The 14,723-nt window shown below is 36.1% G+C and overlaps 1 protein-coding gene across 1 annotated transcript in view; it reads right to left on the reverse strand.

The window, feature by feature from the left end:
* The window catches only part of KIF6 (kinesin family member 6), a 400,736-nt gene that overhangs the window by 298,179 nt on the left and 87,834 nt on the right, over window positions 1–14,723 (reverse strand). The window contains exons 4-5 of the mRNA XM_011986642.1: window positions 8,919–9,066; window positions 3,886–3,995 (exon numbers count right to left, since the gene is read on the reverse strand). Coding sequence (XP_011842032.1) covers window positions 3,886–3,995; window positions 8,919–9,066 — 258 coding nt within the window. The remainder of the gene's footprint in view (window positions 1–3,885; window positions 3,996–8,918; window positions 9,067–14,723) is intronic.

Genomic DNA, 14,723 nt, shown 5'->3' on the forward strand with positions numbered 1-14,723 from the left:
CTATTATTGTGCAGCACCGACATGACCCTGAGTTTGATTTTATATAGTTAAGCCTAGTGTAAGAATGCAAAAGAGATAAAATGGGTATATTGCCATTGTCCCTCAAATGGATGACTAAAAGTGGGGACCAAGGTCAACAGACATTTTGCCTACTATGTTTAGAAGGCATTCAAAGTGTTTGAGACATTTCAGCTCATAACAATGAAATCAGTCAACCAGACAGCTAGAATTTCAGAGTTATAGTATGCCCCAGTTCAAGAGTGTGTAATTAATAGCACATATGCTTAATGTAATCCAAGTACAGCAAAAAAATTCATTAAAAATAATTATTTTATCATCTTAGTAAAAGGCAAACTTTTCTAAGGCCCTCAGAAAACTAGCAGATTCAATACCAGTCAAATCTCATTATCTCCACAGCAAAGGGCTATCCAATTCTTGAATTGTTCTGAAATTTTATAGTAGTGAATATATTCAAAGTAATAGACTATTGACTTGGATATGGGACTCTTCTTTCTTAATGACATTTTTATTTTAATGGTATTTGTCATCATGTAATTACAGTCCAAAATGTGAGAAGAAGAAGAACTGTTTTAGACCACTTTTGTGTATGTGTGTGGAAGTTTCTTGAAAACAACTGTTTTATAACTGAAGTCACTTCTAACGTGAGTCAGTGAACTCTCCAACAAGAGGACAAAGCTACTAAAGGAGGGGAAGTCGTTGAAGATGAAAGCTAGCAACATCTCTGGAGACGATCTGACCAGCATTGAGAATGATGGCTGAATGCCAGTCATGCTGAGAAACGTGGAGGACACAGGGTGGACTAAGGCATTGTGCTTGCTCTCAAGAGGCTTGCTCTTTTCTAAAAGAAGCCCATTTGAAAATATTGAAATCACTTTTTCTTCTTTTGTGAAGGATAGAAAACTCAACAACTAAGTTGTCTCCTGTGAAGGTCACCAGTCTTTTTAACTCTTGACATTGGAGGCTGAAAGATGGTTAAATATTACTTAATCCAATGCTCACATTCTATAAATAGAGAAATCCAGAAAAATGAAATAATTTACCTAAGACTGTAGGACTGGGACTGGAACCCAAATTTCCTGACTTTTCATCAAGTACATTTTTTTCTATATATTACGTTACCTCTCTTAAGAGTTCAATGGACTTTTCTCATTCCTAGCTCTTCCCATTGTTAGGCTGCACCAAACCATGTCGATTAGATTCAGATGAAAAGAGCTCATGCTCTGTTCTTCTCCCTCTACACTCTCATTTCAAAATGTCTACTTCACAGTTTCAATTCAACAAATAATTTTTAAAAGTTATTAAGGACTTATTCTGGCTTAGGCAGTAGAGAGACTACTAAACCAAGTAAGGCATACTTCCTACCTCTGAGGAATTTATTGTAAATATAAACACCTAGTATGACATCTTTAGACAGCAAACTTATCTATGTAAAATTTATTATCATCACTCAATCAAACTTTCTAATGGAAATCTCCTTTTAAGTCAATGACTCCTTAATTCTCTAGGCCCCACTATAAAAATTTTGAAGCTTGGCGGGGCACAGTGGCTCATGCCTGTTAATTCCAGCACTTTGGGAGGCTGAGGCAGGCGGATCACGATGTCAGGAAATCGAGACCATCCTGGCTAACAAGGTGAAACCCCGTCTCTACTAAAAATACAAAAAATTAGCCAGGCCTGGTGGCGGGCGCCTGTAGTCCCAGCTACTTCGGAGGCTGAGGCAGGAGAATGGCGGGAACCCGGGAGGCGGAGCTTGCAGTGAGCTGAGATAGCGCCACCGCACTCCAGCCTGGGCGACAGAGTGAGACTCCATCTCAACAACAACAACAACCAAAAAAAAAAACCAAAAATTTTCTTTTGAAGCTCTTTTTGCTACTCTGCCATGAAAGCGAGAATATCTGGTTTTTAATCTTTGTTCTAACATTAACCAATTAGTTTTGAAACACTGGCCAAGTCACACCTCTCTGGGCTTCATCTCCTCAGTTAGGAAAACGAAGAGTACACCAACCTTCTATGATTCACATTTCTTTTCAAATTACATCACATCCAAGGTGCTGGATATAATCAAGTTATTTTATTTCACTTCTTTGCATATCTTCAATTCCTCTCTCCTCCTCCATGTTCATCATATTGAAGTTCTTAATTCCTGGATTATTGTTAACAGCCTTCAAACTCTTAGGTGTACATGTTACTTGCTAAAAGCAATTTGAAGCAAGATTTAGCCTGGAGGTATGCTGGTTAGACTAGAGGCTAGAAAACTAAGACACTTTTTGGAATAAAGCTCAATCTCACACTAAAAGCCTGTCATTCAAGTCTCTCCAAAAATAGGCTTCAGTTGGCCCTTCTGCTTTTATTTCCAACAACTCTTTGTCCTAGTCCATTCAGGCTATAACAAAATACCATAAATTGGGTGGCTTTATAAACAACACAAATTTATTCCTCACTGTTCTGAAGGCTGGCAAGTACGAGATCAAGGTGCCAGTATGGTCAGGTTCTGGTGAGGACCCTCTTTCAGGTTACAGACTTCTGACTTCTTGCTGGTGTCCTCAGTATGGTAGAAGGAATGAAACAAGTCTCATGTGCATATTTTACAAGGAAACTAATTCTATTCATGAGGGCTCTACCTTCTTGACCTAATCACCTTCTCAAAGGCCACGCTTCCTAATACCATCTTCATGGTGATTAGGTTTCAACATACGAGTTTTGGGGTGGCAAGAGTAACAAACATTCAGACCATAGCACTCCTCAATATGCTTACTTTCCAAGCACACCTTCATGTCTTTAATGTTGTTCCTATCCTTCCTAGGTGAAGAGTTTTACTTTTTTTGTAAACTTACTGCTAATAGTTCTATTAAGCCCATTTTCTTGTATGGATTCAGGAATCTTTCCTTTCTCTTAATTCTCATCAAATATTTAGAGTATAACTAACAGTACCATTTCTTAAGTCCCTCTCATAAATATTTGAAGCATAAAAGAGATGATATGCAAAAATTCTCAACCAACATTAAAGGAAGAATACATATAAAGGTGGTATAAACAGTATAACTTATTTTCTTTATTATGTCTTCTTAATTTCTTTGCAAATTATAATAATCAACTGATTGTTAATCTTTTTGGTAGAGAATGAATATGTATTTCTAAACTAGAGTTTTTAATAAGAATATAAAAATACATTTTCTTGGCTATAGGCTACTTCTGATATACGAAGATGTCTGAACAAAAGTATATGAACAGTTACCAATTAATATATGTCTAATATAGGCAGATATTCAAACAAGCATTGAGCAATGTTATATAAATGCTGGCAGGGTAACTTGCTCCGTTATTAGATAAACTTTGAAGATGTTATTTAAATTTCAGTCATGAAACAATCAGTGCCAATCTGATCAAATGATTGCCAAAGTTAGCATTAACCATAGTAGAGAAGCATTTGAGGAAAACGTAAAAATGTTATTTTCTGTCTCAGATTCTCTTACTGCTGCTTGAACTCTAATTTGAATACCTTCTTCTCAGAAAAAGGCCACAATTAGAGGAGCAACAGGGTTTCATGTGGCAGGAAGAAAGTAGTACTGTCATATCCCATCAATCCTCTAAGCACCCAGTCTTAGAGAAAATTCATTGCACTCTCTTCTGCCAACTCCAAAAGAGATTTTCCCAAGAAATGAGTTTCAGGCAATTTTAGTTCCCATCACTACTGTCCATTTGTCATAACTGAAAAAAAATATCCATTATATTACAAAAAAAATTCGGTTATCCAGTATTTGCTAATTATGATTGAGACCAGAAACATACAAAATTTCAAAGAAAACAATTGAAGAGAACATCTGAAAGTAATTTCTCTCCATTCTTTGTTGTTCTGCTACTCACGGCAAATCTTCCAAACTGGAGGCTTCATGTCTTGGATCCAAAAGATCATAACCACATTCGTTGTAGATTTCCAAATAGGAAATGTGCGTTGTATACATTTTGCTGCTGTCCTGATTGGAAAAGGGAAAGGTATTATTTATTGATTATAAATAATGATTCTGCTTAGATGAAGATGAACACATTTAGCACTCAGTTTCCTTACAGTTTCTCTCTTTTTCTCTCACTTTATATGGTTTACATTTTCAGTTCATGACACTTTCAAGTTGCCAGTTACCATATGCATGAAGCTTTTTTAAATGGCCAACACCCATGATTACAAGCAACTTCAGTCTGTTATTTTTTATTGGTTCCACATTATACATAAAAAGTCAATATACACTTACAATGAGCCAACTTGGTTGCAGAACTGTGTAACACACCATTTTTTACTTTCCAGAACAAAAAAAAGGTTACTAAAAAAAATAAACTTATATTCTGTGAATAGTCTATTCATAAAAAAGAACACAGACCATTACTTTGGTTTAAAAATTTCAGGAGCAAAATAGTTTCCATCTTTAATCATAATTCTTTTTCTACTTTCCTAATGTTCAATATTTTCTGATGACATAAATAGATAACAATGAAAGTGAGTTCCGGAGGACAGACAATAGTTGATTAGTCAGGTATAAGTGGACATTAATAGTTCACCGCCAATACCTCACATGTGGAGTTAATTTTCCTGGCCCGAGAGGGCAAATCAGGGGTATTTAGCTATTAGTTAGAGAGAAATGTTTTTGGTGGGTCATTGCTAAAATGCAATGACATAGGCATCAATGTAATGAGGCTAAAAGTCAAGGTGCCTGGTCCTAGTCTCAATTCTGCCAATAGACAAAATGACCCAATCCCTTTGAGGTGGAATGAAGTAAGGAATTTTTTCAACTCTTGAGAAAGTTCAGTTTTAAATACAAAATATCAAACAATAGCACTTTCTTTTTGTTCCTCCAAAAATACAAATGCTTCAATTTCTGCAAATATTATCATGCTTCTCATAAGGGGAGAGTATATCTGTATCTTGTGGCAAGCAGGTTGTCAGGGTGTCAGAGTGTATACTAACGGAGAATTTGCTTAGGATGACCTTCCTGATTGATTCTCACCCATATCCAAGGCAATCCATTTAAAAGGGTTTGTTCAAAGGGAGAAAGGACCAAGTCACAGAGATAGGAGAGAGAACAGTGGCCTATAAATAAAAAGCTGGACTCCTACTCTAACTAGAGGTGAGCCTCTACCATGTCAGGCCTTAGTTTTCAAACCCATTAAAGTGAGGAAATTGGCTAATAAATCCCCATGTGTTCTTCAGTGTAAAATGAATGATTCTTTGGTTCTAAAATGGTTCCAATTATCCAAATAAAGATACTGTCATCCCAGCACTTTGGGAGGCCGAGGTGGGCAGATCACAAGGTCAGGAGATTGAGACCATCCTGGCTAACACAGTGAAACCCCGTCTCTACTAAAAATACAAAAAATTAGCCAGGCATGGTGGCAGGTGCCTGTAGTCCCAGCTACTCAGGAGGCTGAGGTAGCAGAATGGTGTGAACCCTGGAGGCAGAGCTTGCAGTGAGCCAAGATTGCGCCACTGCACTCCAGCCTGGGTGACAGTGCAAGACTCCGTCTCAAAAAAAAAAAAAAAAAAAAGATACTGTCATTTCAGAAAAATAAAATGATACATGAACAAGTAAAGCAACTCTCAGCCTTCCATGACTATAATAAAAACACTCAAGCCACAGCTGAAATTCTATATTCTGGTGTTCTGTGAAGGTGACAACATGGACTGGATTACTAAGCAATTTTTTTTTCAGCCTAATGCTGAAAATTCTTCTGATGTGGGTGACTCTAAAGCTTATCCCAACAAATGGCCCATTGATTACATTAGTATCCTAGTTTAGTAAAGGTACTATTTCAATATAATTCTTTGGGTTATAACTTGGCTTAGCACAGGTATCAGAGACTATAAACACTAACAAGATTTTGTGTGGCTGTTAGTCTAATCCAAAGTTTCTAAAATATTCCATGGAATACTCCGGGAAAACAGTATTCCATGGTCAATATATACAAACTCTGTCCCTCTCCGCAGCACGTCGAAGGCCCTAGGGGGTATTTCAGCAACATTCTGAGATCCTGTTTAAACCAACATATTTTTAAAATGTATCCAAAATATCTGAAATAAACCAGAGATCATGATTTGAGAGTTTAGTATACATTTCTGAGTTCTTCTTAGCATTGAATAAGAACTGAGTTTGCATATTGGAACTCCATTTATAACAGAATAATCCCACACCCTTATCCTCAGTTGTTTCACCATAAAAATGGGGATAATAGCCCTGATCTTGCATTCTGTTGTAACAGAGGAATAACATTCTATATTTAAAATCTTACAAAAGTGTATGGCCCATAACAGATACCAATGAATCATTGTTGCTCCTGTTGCTATTACTATTGCTGTAGTTATTATTATTTCTAGAAGCCTTCAAATGGAGAATTCAGTAGATGAATATAAAAGGAAAGGAAAATAAAAGCAAAAAGAACAGCCAACTTGTATGTTTATCTGCAGTGGAGAAAATCTCTTCTTCCAGAAATTAGAATAAATCATAAAATGTCAGGAAAATGGCAGGTCCACTGCCCTGAGATGATAGGGATAATGTCTTTGGCTCTTCCAGCTTCTGCATTTTCTGGACTTTTATTGGAAAATACACTTAAAATTCACTGAGCTATGTGGCAAGCTACCTTTCCTTATTACTCCTTTTTAGTGTTGAGGATTGCCAGACTGTAATGTAACACACATGTTTCCTGCAGACAGCCTTTTCTCCTGCCCCAAAACAAGTTTGAACCTCACAATACTCAAAAATAATGAGCAGTGATTTCTAAAATAAATGGCATCAATTTTCTTCTCTTAAAATCAGTGAAAATGTGCTCCTATCATACCCATACACATTTCAGGACCCAATATGCACTGGGCTCTTACTGTATCTTGAAATGAAGACTTTGCATAGGTCAAATGTTTCCTTTAAGAATTCTAGAGAGCCCCATGTACCTCTCTAAGGCAATCAGCTGAGGACCTCTGAGTACCAGGCTGTATTTTCCAGCTATATAATATGAACAGACTTCATGATGCACTTCAAGTTGCTTGACCAGTTTCACCACAGCTGTTTGATTATAATGAATGTGTTATGCCCCATCATGAAAATATGTCCATTTAAACAGAGTTGCCCTGGCTTTAAATGGCTCCAATGGGCTCACTACAAGTCCAGGAAGATATATAGGATCATTCAGAATGAAATGGAGTTTACAGTAATGTCAATGACAAACAGATCTAAAACAATGAACCTGACAAATGGTAAGTACTAAGGAGACATTTAGACATTTGGATCTGTACTTTAATAACCATAGATAACAATTTTAAAGGGACAAAAAATATTTTCCTTTGGGAGAGGATGAGTTTATTCTATTTAACTTAATCATGGGATTTGGCTTCTTTTTTTTTTGAGAGTTTCAAGGGTTCTCTGAAATTGGTCAGGGATCACTTGGCCACATTAATATCCATATATGGATATTACTGGCTGTGATAATAACTATCATGCATTGAGCATATACTGTGTGCAAGAAACTGGACAATATCTTTAAACACAGTACGTTCAGCCCCTCAGAGCAACTCCATAAGACTGAGGCATTAACTAACTGTCCCAAGGCCACATGCTGTAAGCAGTACACTTTCTCAGAACCAGGTTGACCTGCACCTCCAGTGATCTTTCTAAGGCAGAAAGATTCCACATTAGGCCACAGCAATGAAAACTATTAGGAATTATATTCCCAGGTTGTGAAATGTGGGAACAAAACAGGCAATGTCAGAAATAAGTGAGTAAATGAAAAAAGGGCTTTGGATCCAACATATATGCTACACTCAATCCTTTCTCATCCAAATTTTCTGGCATGCAAAGCTGGCATGTTTGAGCTAGAGAAAGATGAGCTGAACTAATGGATAATTGCTACTTTATGGATGGCAATTAGAATTATGCAGATCTCAGCAATTTCTTCTCATCTTTGCAACTCAAAATACAAACAATATACAGTCAAGAAATTTTGGAGTGACTGTTACATTGACCTAGTTAAGACATTTATTATACAGAAGTAATACAAACAAGGAATTGCTGGAACCAGTAGGGACACTGGAGATTCTCTAATAAAGTTCAATCTCTACTTTCACAGAAGGGAAAACTGAAACTCAGAGAAGGTATGTGACTCATTAGAGGGAATTTGTTTGAACACAACAAACAAAATAAAGCCAGTCCAAGGTATAGGAGCAATACACATGATGGCACAAAGCACAGAGTCAGGCATCAGGTGGACTTGGGATAGAACTCCAGATCAGCTACTTATAGGATGTGAGCCCAGAGGAAAATATTTAACTTGAGGCTCAGTTTTCCCAACGATGAAATGGGAAGTTGCATTATATGTTATATTAAATACTGGTAAAAGTGATAAAGCTACTGGCATTTTGAGGCACTCAATAAATGATACATGTAATCTAGATAGATAACTCTTTTTTACAATGATAATAATTACAATGGTATTTGTACTCTGGTAAATTCCTCTGGGCTTCTATCAAGTGTAAAATAGTAACAATCATACTGTCCTGTTTAGTGTTTCAGTAGCTAAAAGAAAGGTCTGCTTTCCCAAGAAAACATTCCTGTTTCTTGAGAAATGTAAGATATTAGTTGGTAAAAGGTATGGTCTGCTCTTTCAACCTTCATGCGTATATCAGAAGGAACTCTCCTGGAGCCTTTGCTGAAACAGCAGCCCTTTAATGAGAAGCACCTTCTTAATTTTCACTTCTACAGCAAAATCCCAACCTTTCCTTAAAGGTAAAGGCCAGAGTTATGACACAATAAGACTTTATCATTTAGACACAATAAAATAAATGTCATAATAAATTTCCTGCTTTCAGTAAATTTTTGCTGAATATATCAAATACAAAATGACAGGAACAAAAAGTTTCATACCTTTTGTAACTGTTCAAAAATGTATGACAGTGTCCTTGGGATAATGCCTCTGTCACTGTAACGCTCTGCACCCCCTGTGATAGTGAATGTCTTCCCGCTGCCTGTTTGCCCATATGCGAAGATAGTACCATTGTAACCTTCCAGGACACTGCAATAAAGAAATGACACACTTTTAATACATCAACATGGCTAACTGCATATGAATTAAATGGCTTGTATTCTAATAACAATCTTATTAAACACTATTAAAAACACTTTATAGAAATATCTATTAAAATTTATATATGTGAATATCTAGCTAGAATTTACATTTTTATCTAGGAACAGCAGCACATCAAACCTGTTCTCTAAGAAAGGATGTGTAACGCAAATGGAGTTCAGTCATCTTAATTATATGCTTCGTCTTTTAGTAAACACTGGACCTGAATCAAAGAATATATTGAAAAAGAGTTCTGGGGAAATAACACCTGTAATTTGGTAAACTGTCAACCTGACACCTGGTACCTCACATGGTATAAACACTCAGAATAGTAGTCACTTCCTAGAGCAGGAGGAACACACTCTGTTTGCCACCATGTACCTTGTAATGTAATTCCCTACTTAATACTAAGCACCAGCTGAAAATCCTCTAGGAATTCCCCTCCTCTCTTTTCTTGGAATGACTTTTTGGTAGAAGATGCTAGTCCGTATATATTCTTCAGCCCTGCAGAGTGGCCCTTGATTTGATGGTGGTCTTAAGAACCCAAAGGCTGGATCTTCTCAGCCTTTGAAGAGCACCACCTATAATATAAGCTTTTAAAAATATGCACGAAATGATGTAGACTTTCAAAACTGTGTCTTTAATCTACGCTACATGGAACAGTAAACTTTTGTAGCTTTATGTTCGTTTTTTGATACAAGTGGTTCCTTGATCTCTGAGATGTTTCCATTAAACCAGCTATGATGACATCAGCTATTGGTCCCCATGTTGTGGGTGGATTTTTTGATAGATGGCTCCTCTGAGTTCACCCCTCACTGTTCATATTAGAATTCCTGCCCTATTACTTCTGTCAACGTCCTATCTATAGTTCTATGTTTCATATGCTTTCATGCCTGTGTGTTGAGTGATCTATCACTATAAGGGCCTCTTAAAACACACAGGTTTGACTGGAGATTATTCTGAAGTGGTCATTTAAATCCTGAGCACTTTATGCAACTATTAAACTAACAATATCTTCAGCAACAAGTCAATGCATCTTTGCTGTGTAGGTAGAAAGTGTTATTGGTGCTTACAAATGTAATGGACTTAGTAAAGGGAATGCGCAAGAAAGTATTATAACTGTGTGATTCAATGTTCTACTTTTGAGAAGTGTAATCATTCTTCTTCATGTGTTTTTACATAGAGACAATATACTGTTGAAATTCTCAACTTTTAAGATGTTGGAACTATGACGAATTTAGATATATAATTAAAGAATCTTTTTCCTCAACAGAATTTGTTACCAATGAAATATCGATGTCCCATTAGCAATATCATTTGGATATCTATTTCTTGGCCATAAATGCTCTAGGTATATGAAGTCTAAAATTTTAAATATCTAACCTTAAACATTTTATTGATTTTTGATAGAAAGAATAGATGTAAAATATACTAGGCATTATCTGTCTTGAAAAACAAAAAATACAGAGCACAAATTAACATTTTCATTTTGATATAGATTATGAAAAGTGAGTAGGTAGTACACTACGTTGGCATCTGCTAATTGTTATGTCTACTTTTTTATGCTAAAATCTTCTTTCTCACTGCCAGTTGTCCTAGTATGTCTGTCTCTAATATGTGCCCCCCCATTCCCATCTACTGTGGGATGGAAAACCAGATGGCATAGCTTCATAGAACACTGTCAAATAAAAAGGGTAAGGCTCGACCTATGTATACTCCCATGGCTACTTATTTATTACATTGCTACAATTAAACATTAAATAAGGAAATGTAATCAGGCAAAATTTGTCTCCAGTCCCTTCTGTAGAGCCTCCATTCCAACTCAATCTTGTAACCACTCTTCAGTGGACACTAGGCCTTTTCATGTGCTTCTGGTCTCATCTGTCCTAAGGAAAAATACTAGTTAAAAATAAAGAAAGAGAAATAGTGGTGTAATGATCTTTGAAAATCCATTACTCCACAAGAACAATAATACCAGTGGCAAAAGTTGTCAAAATCAACTTTTTCAGAACTCTGGAAATTTTTCAAAGACTCACACCAATCCATGAAGTGTTTATGTAAGACAAACAGCTAAACTCAGTAGGAACCATGCGCTTTGTGGTATTTTAACTTGAACATTCCCAGCACCTCTCCCTAGCTCCATGGTAGCCTTGAAAAACAACAGCCTTGAAACATTGGAGCTGTGAAATCCAGCAGCCTGGCAACCACTATAGGGGGCAGTATGGATTTGGGGCTCCTCAAAATGCCGCATCCTCAAAGAGCTGCCACTCTCTGACTCGTCTGGGAGCTCTCTAGAAAAGCTCCACTCACAGTACTTGTCTTTGTTAGACCTGATTCAGAGTTCACTTAGTGTAACCATCCCTGTCCTCGGTGTATTTGTTGAAAAAAAATCAGTGGCAAGTGTTTAATATCCCAGCTGGCAAAGCCGCAATGCCAGTGAAGTAAACAAGAACGTAATCAAAAACTTAGAAAAATCTGTGAAATAAGATGTGCATAAGGGGTTTCAAAAAACTCTGATGTATTCCTGGGAGTCAGGAAGGCCACACACATGTTCAGGACTATATGTATGCCCAGAAAAGACCCAAGAAGGGCATTAGAACTCATCTCTGGCTGGCCTTGAGACTGCACAAACAGAAAGTGAGAAGAAAGACAGTGTTACAAACTTCCTCAGCGTTGAAGGTGTGCCCCCAATAAATATGTAGGGACCCTTGTATGTAGGCTGGGAGACCAAGGAGTTCAAGGAATTTAAGGAAATTTATTTCATTATCTTGCCTAAATTTACTGGCTGGTTTGTCCAGATGACAAATTTGCTCAGTTTTTGTTCATCTTGGAATGTCTTAATTTCTTCTTCATTTTTGAGAATAATATTGCCAGATATAGAATTCTCTATTTACACATGACATAATATTCTATATAGAAAATCCTAAGGAATTTACTATAAAATTATGAGAAGAAACAAGTTCAGCAGGGTTGTACGATACAAGTGTGAACACTGTGCAGATAGCAATATTCCCTAAACTGATCTACATTTATGCAATTTCTATCAAAATTCAAGCTGGCTTATTTGCAGAAATTGACAATATGCTTCTAAAATTTATATGGAAAGTTAAGGGACACAGAATAGCTAAAACAATCTTGAAAAGAAAGAACAAAGGTAGATGATTCACATGTCCCTACTTCAAAACCTACTACAAAGCTAGAATAATTAAGACAGAGAGATATTGGCACAAGGCTATACATATGGATCAATAAAATAAAATTAAGAATCTAGAGATAGACCCTTATATTTATGATCAGTTGATTTTCAACAAGGGTGCCAACACTATTCAATGGAGGAAAGAATGGTCTTTTTAACAAATGATCCTTGGACAACTGGATATCCACATGCCAAAGAATAAAGCTGGACCCCTACCTCAGACCATGTACAAAAATTAACTCAAAATGAATCACAGACCTAATGTAAGAGATAAAACTTAAAAGAAAATCTTGGAAGAAAACTTAGGAGTACATCTTCATGAGCTAAATTAGGCAATGGTTTTTTAGATATGACATCAAAAGCACAAAGAGTCAAAGGAAAAAAATAAGCTGCACTTCATCAAAATTAAAAACTTTTGTGTTTCAATCAAGTAAGTGAAAAGACAACACAATGGAGATAATGTATGCAAATCATATCTATCTGGCAAGGGACTTGTCATCATATCCATAATCCATAACATACAAAGAAATCCTACAATTCAGACAACTCAATAATAAGAAGACAAACAATCTAATTAAAAAGTGGGCAACAGATTTCAATAGACGTTTCTCTAAAAAGAAATGCAAATGGCCAATAGCATATGAAAAGATGCTCAACATCATTAGTCATTAGGGAAATGCAAAGCAAAATCACAATAAGATGCAATTTCACACTCACTAGTATGGCTAAAACAAAAAAAAGAGACAATGAGAAGTGCTGGTGACAATGTGGACAAATTGGAACCTTCATACATTGTTGCTGGAAATGTAAAATGGTACAGCTTCTTTGGAAAACAGTCTTACAGTTCCTCAAAATGTAAACCTAGTATTGCCATATGACCCAGCTAGGTATACACCCAGCAGTATTAAAAACATGTGTCCACACAAAAATTTGTAGTGAATGTTCACAACAGCATTATTCATTATTTAGCCAAAAAGTGGAAACACCACAAAGTGACCGTCAACTGATGGGTGGATAAATAAGACGTACTATATCCATTCCATCGGATATTATTTGGCAAGGAGAAGGCAGTACTGATACATGCTACAATAAGGATAAAACTTGAAAACACATTAAATTTTTAAAAGCCAGTCCAAAAAAGGTCATATATTGTGATTCTATTTCTAGAAAATGTTTAGGATAAGAAAATCCCATGGACATAGAAAGTAGGTTAGTGTTTGACAGGGGCTAGAAAGAAGGGAAAATGGAGAGTGACTGCTAATGGGTATGGTACAGAGCTTCTTTTTGGGGGTAATTAAAATGTTTTAAAATTAAATAATGGTGATTGATGGTTGCACATTTGTACTAAAAATAACTAAATTGCATACTTTAAAGAGTAAATGTTTTAGTATTTGAATTACATCTCAACAAAGCTGTTGTAACAATAAAATAGTAAAGAAGAGTCTATACTCACTTGTTAATAACCATATGTGTATACTATCTTTTCAGTAGTATTTTTAAAAGACAGAGAGAATGGCAATTAACAAAAGGAATGAAAAGCTAATGATACATTTCAGCAATGAAGAGTGAGATGCACATTTTTGTTCAGAAGTATTTCTGAACTTCCTAAAATCAACAATGCAGGCTACTGCTTAATCCGTCTTAGCTAGAGACAGTCCTGATGTGTAAATAAATCAACTCTTTATAAACCCAGACTTTGATGATCAGAGGAAATTTCCATTGTAGAAATTCTCTTCTTCTGTTTGCAAAATGCACTTTTCCTAGAAGTTTAAATTATAAAGCTAAGATAGTTTGTCATTTCTTATCTTTTAATATTTGCACGAATAAAGCAAAAATAAAGCCTCAACCCTTTTGGAGATTATAAACTGAAGTGTTACTCCAGACACAACACATTTACATGCTAGAAAAAAATACAAGCCATTTTAAAGTCTAGTTTTTCCATGTTTATTACTCTTTGTTTAACTAGGCTCCAAGCAGAATACTGTCTGGAGGATCTGCACAGAGTGAGACTTCATTTTGTTTACCTCCAGATGCAAAGGCTTTAAGAATCCCAAGATACAATGTCTAAATGAAAGTCATCAACAACAAATCATTATTGTAGTCATAATTTAGTTCACTAAACCAAAAAACAAGACATAAATTAGAGTCCCTCAAAGAGACAGCATAGTTGAAAAAACAAACAAAAAAAGAAACAAAATATAGTAATAGGACCAAGGATTTTATAATTGATGTCAGCAGAGGTCTTCTAACTACATTTTGTCCACCCAAAGAATTCCCTCCAAGGTATTTCTGAAAAACAGTGGCACAAACTATTCTTAGACAGGACCAGGTTGGACTTAGAGAACTGAGTAGGGCTGATTTCATTGTTGAGAGGGGAGGGACAGGTGAAGCAGCACCTTAAAAGTTGACC

This window comes from Mandrillus leucophaeus, unplaced genomic scaffold, assembly GCF_000951045.1.
Source record: "Mandrillus leucophaeus isolate KB7577 unplaced genomic scaffold, Mleu.le_1.0 Scaffold3, whole genome shotgun sequence".
NCBI lineage: Eukaryota > Metazoa > Chordata > Mammalia > Primates > Cercopithecidae > Mandrillus > Mandrillus leucophaeus.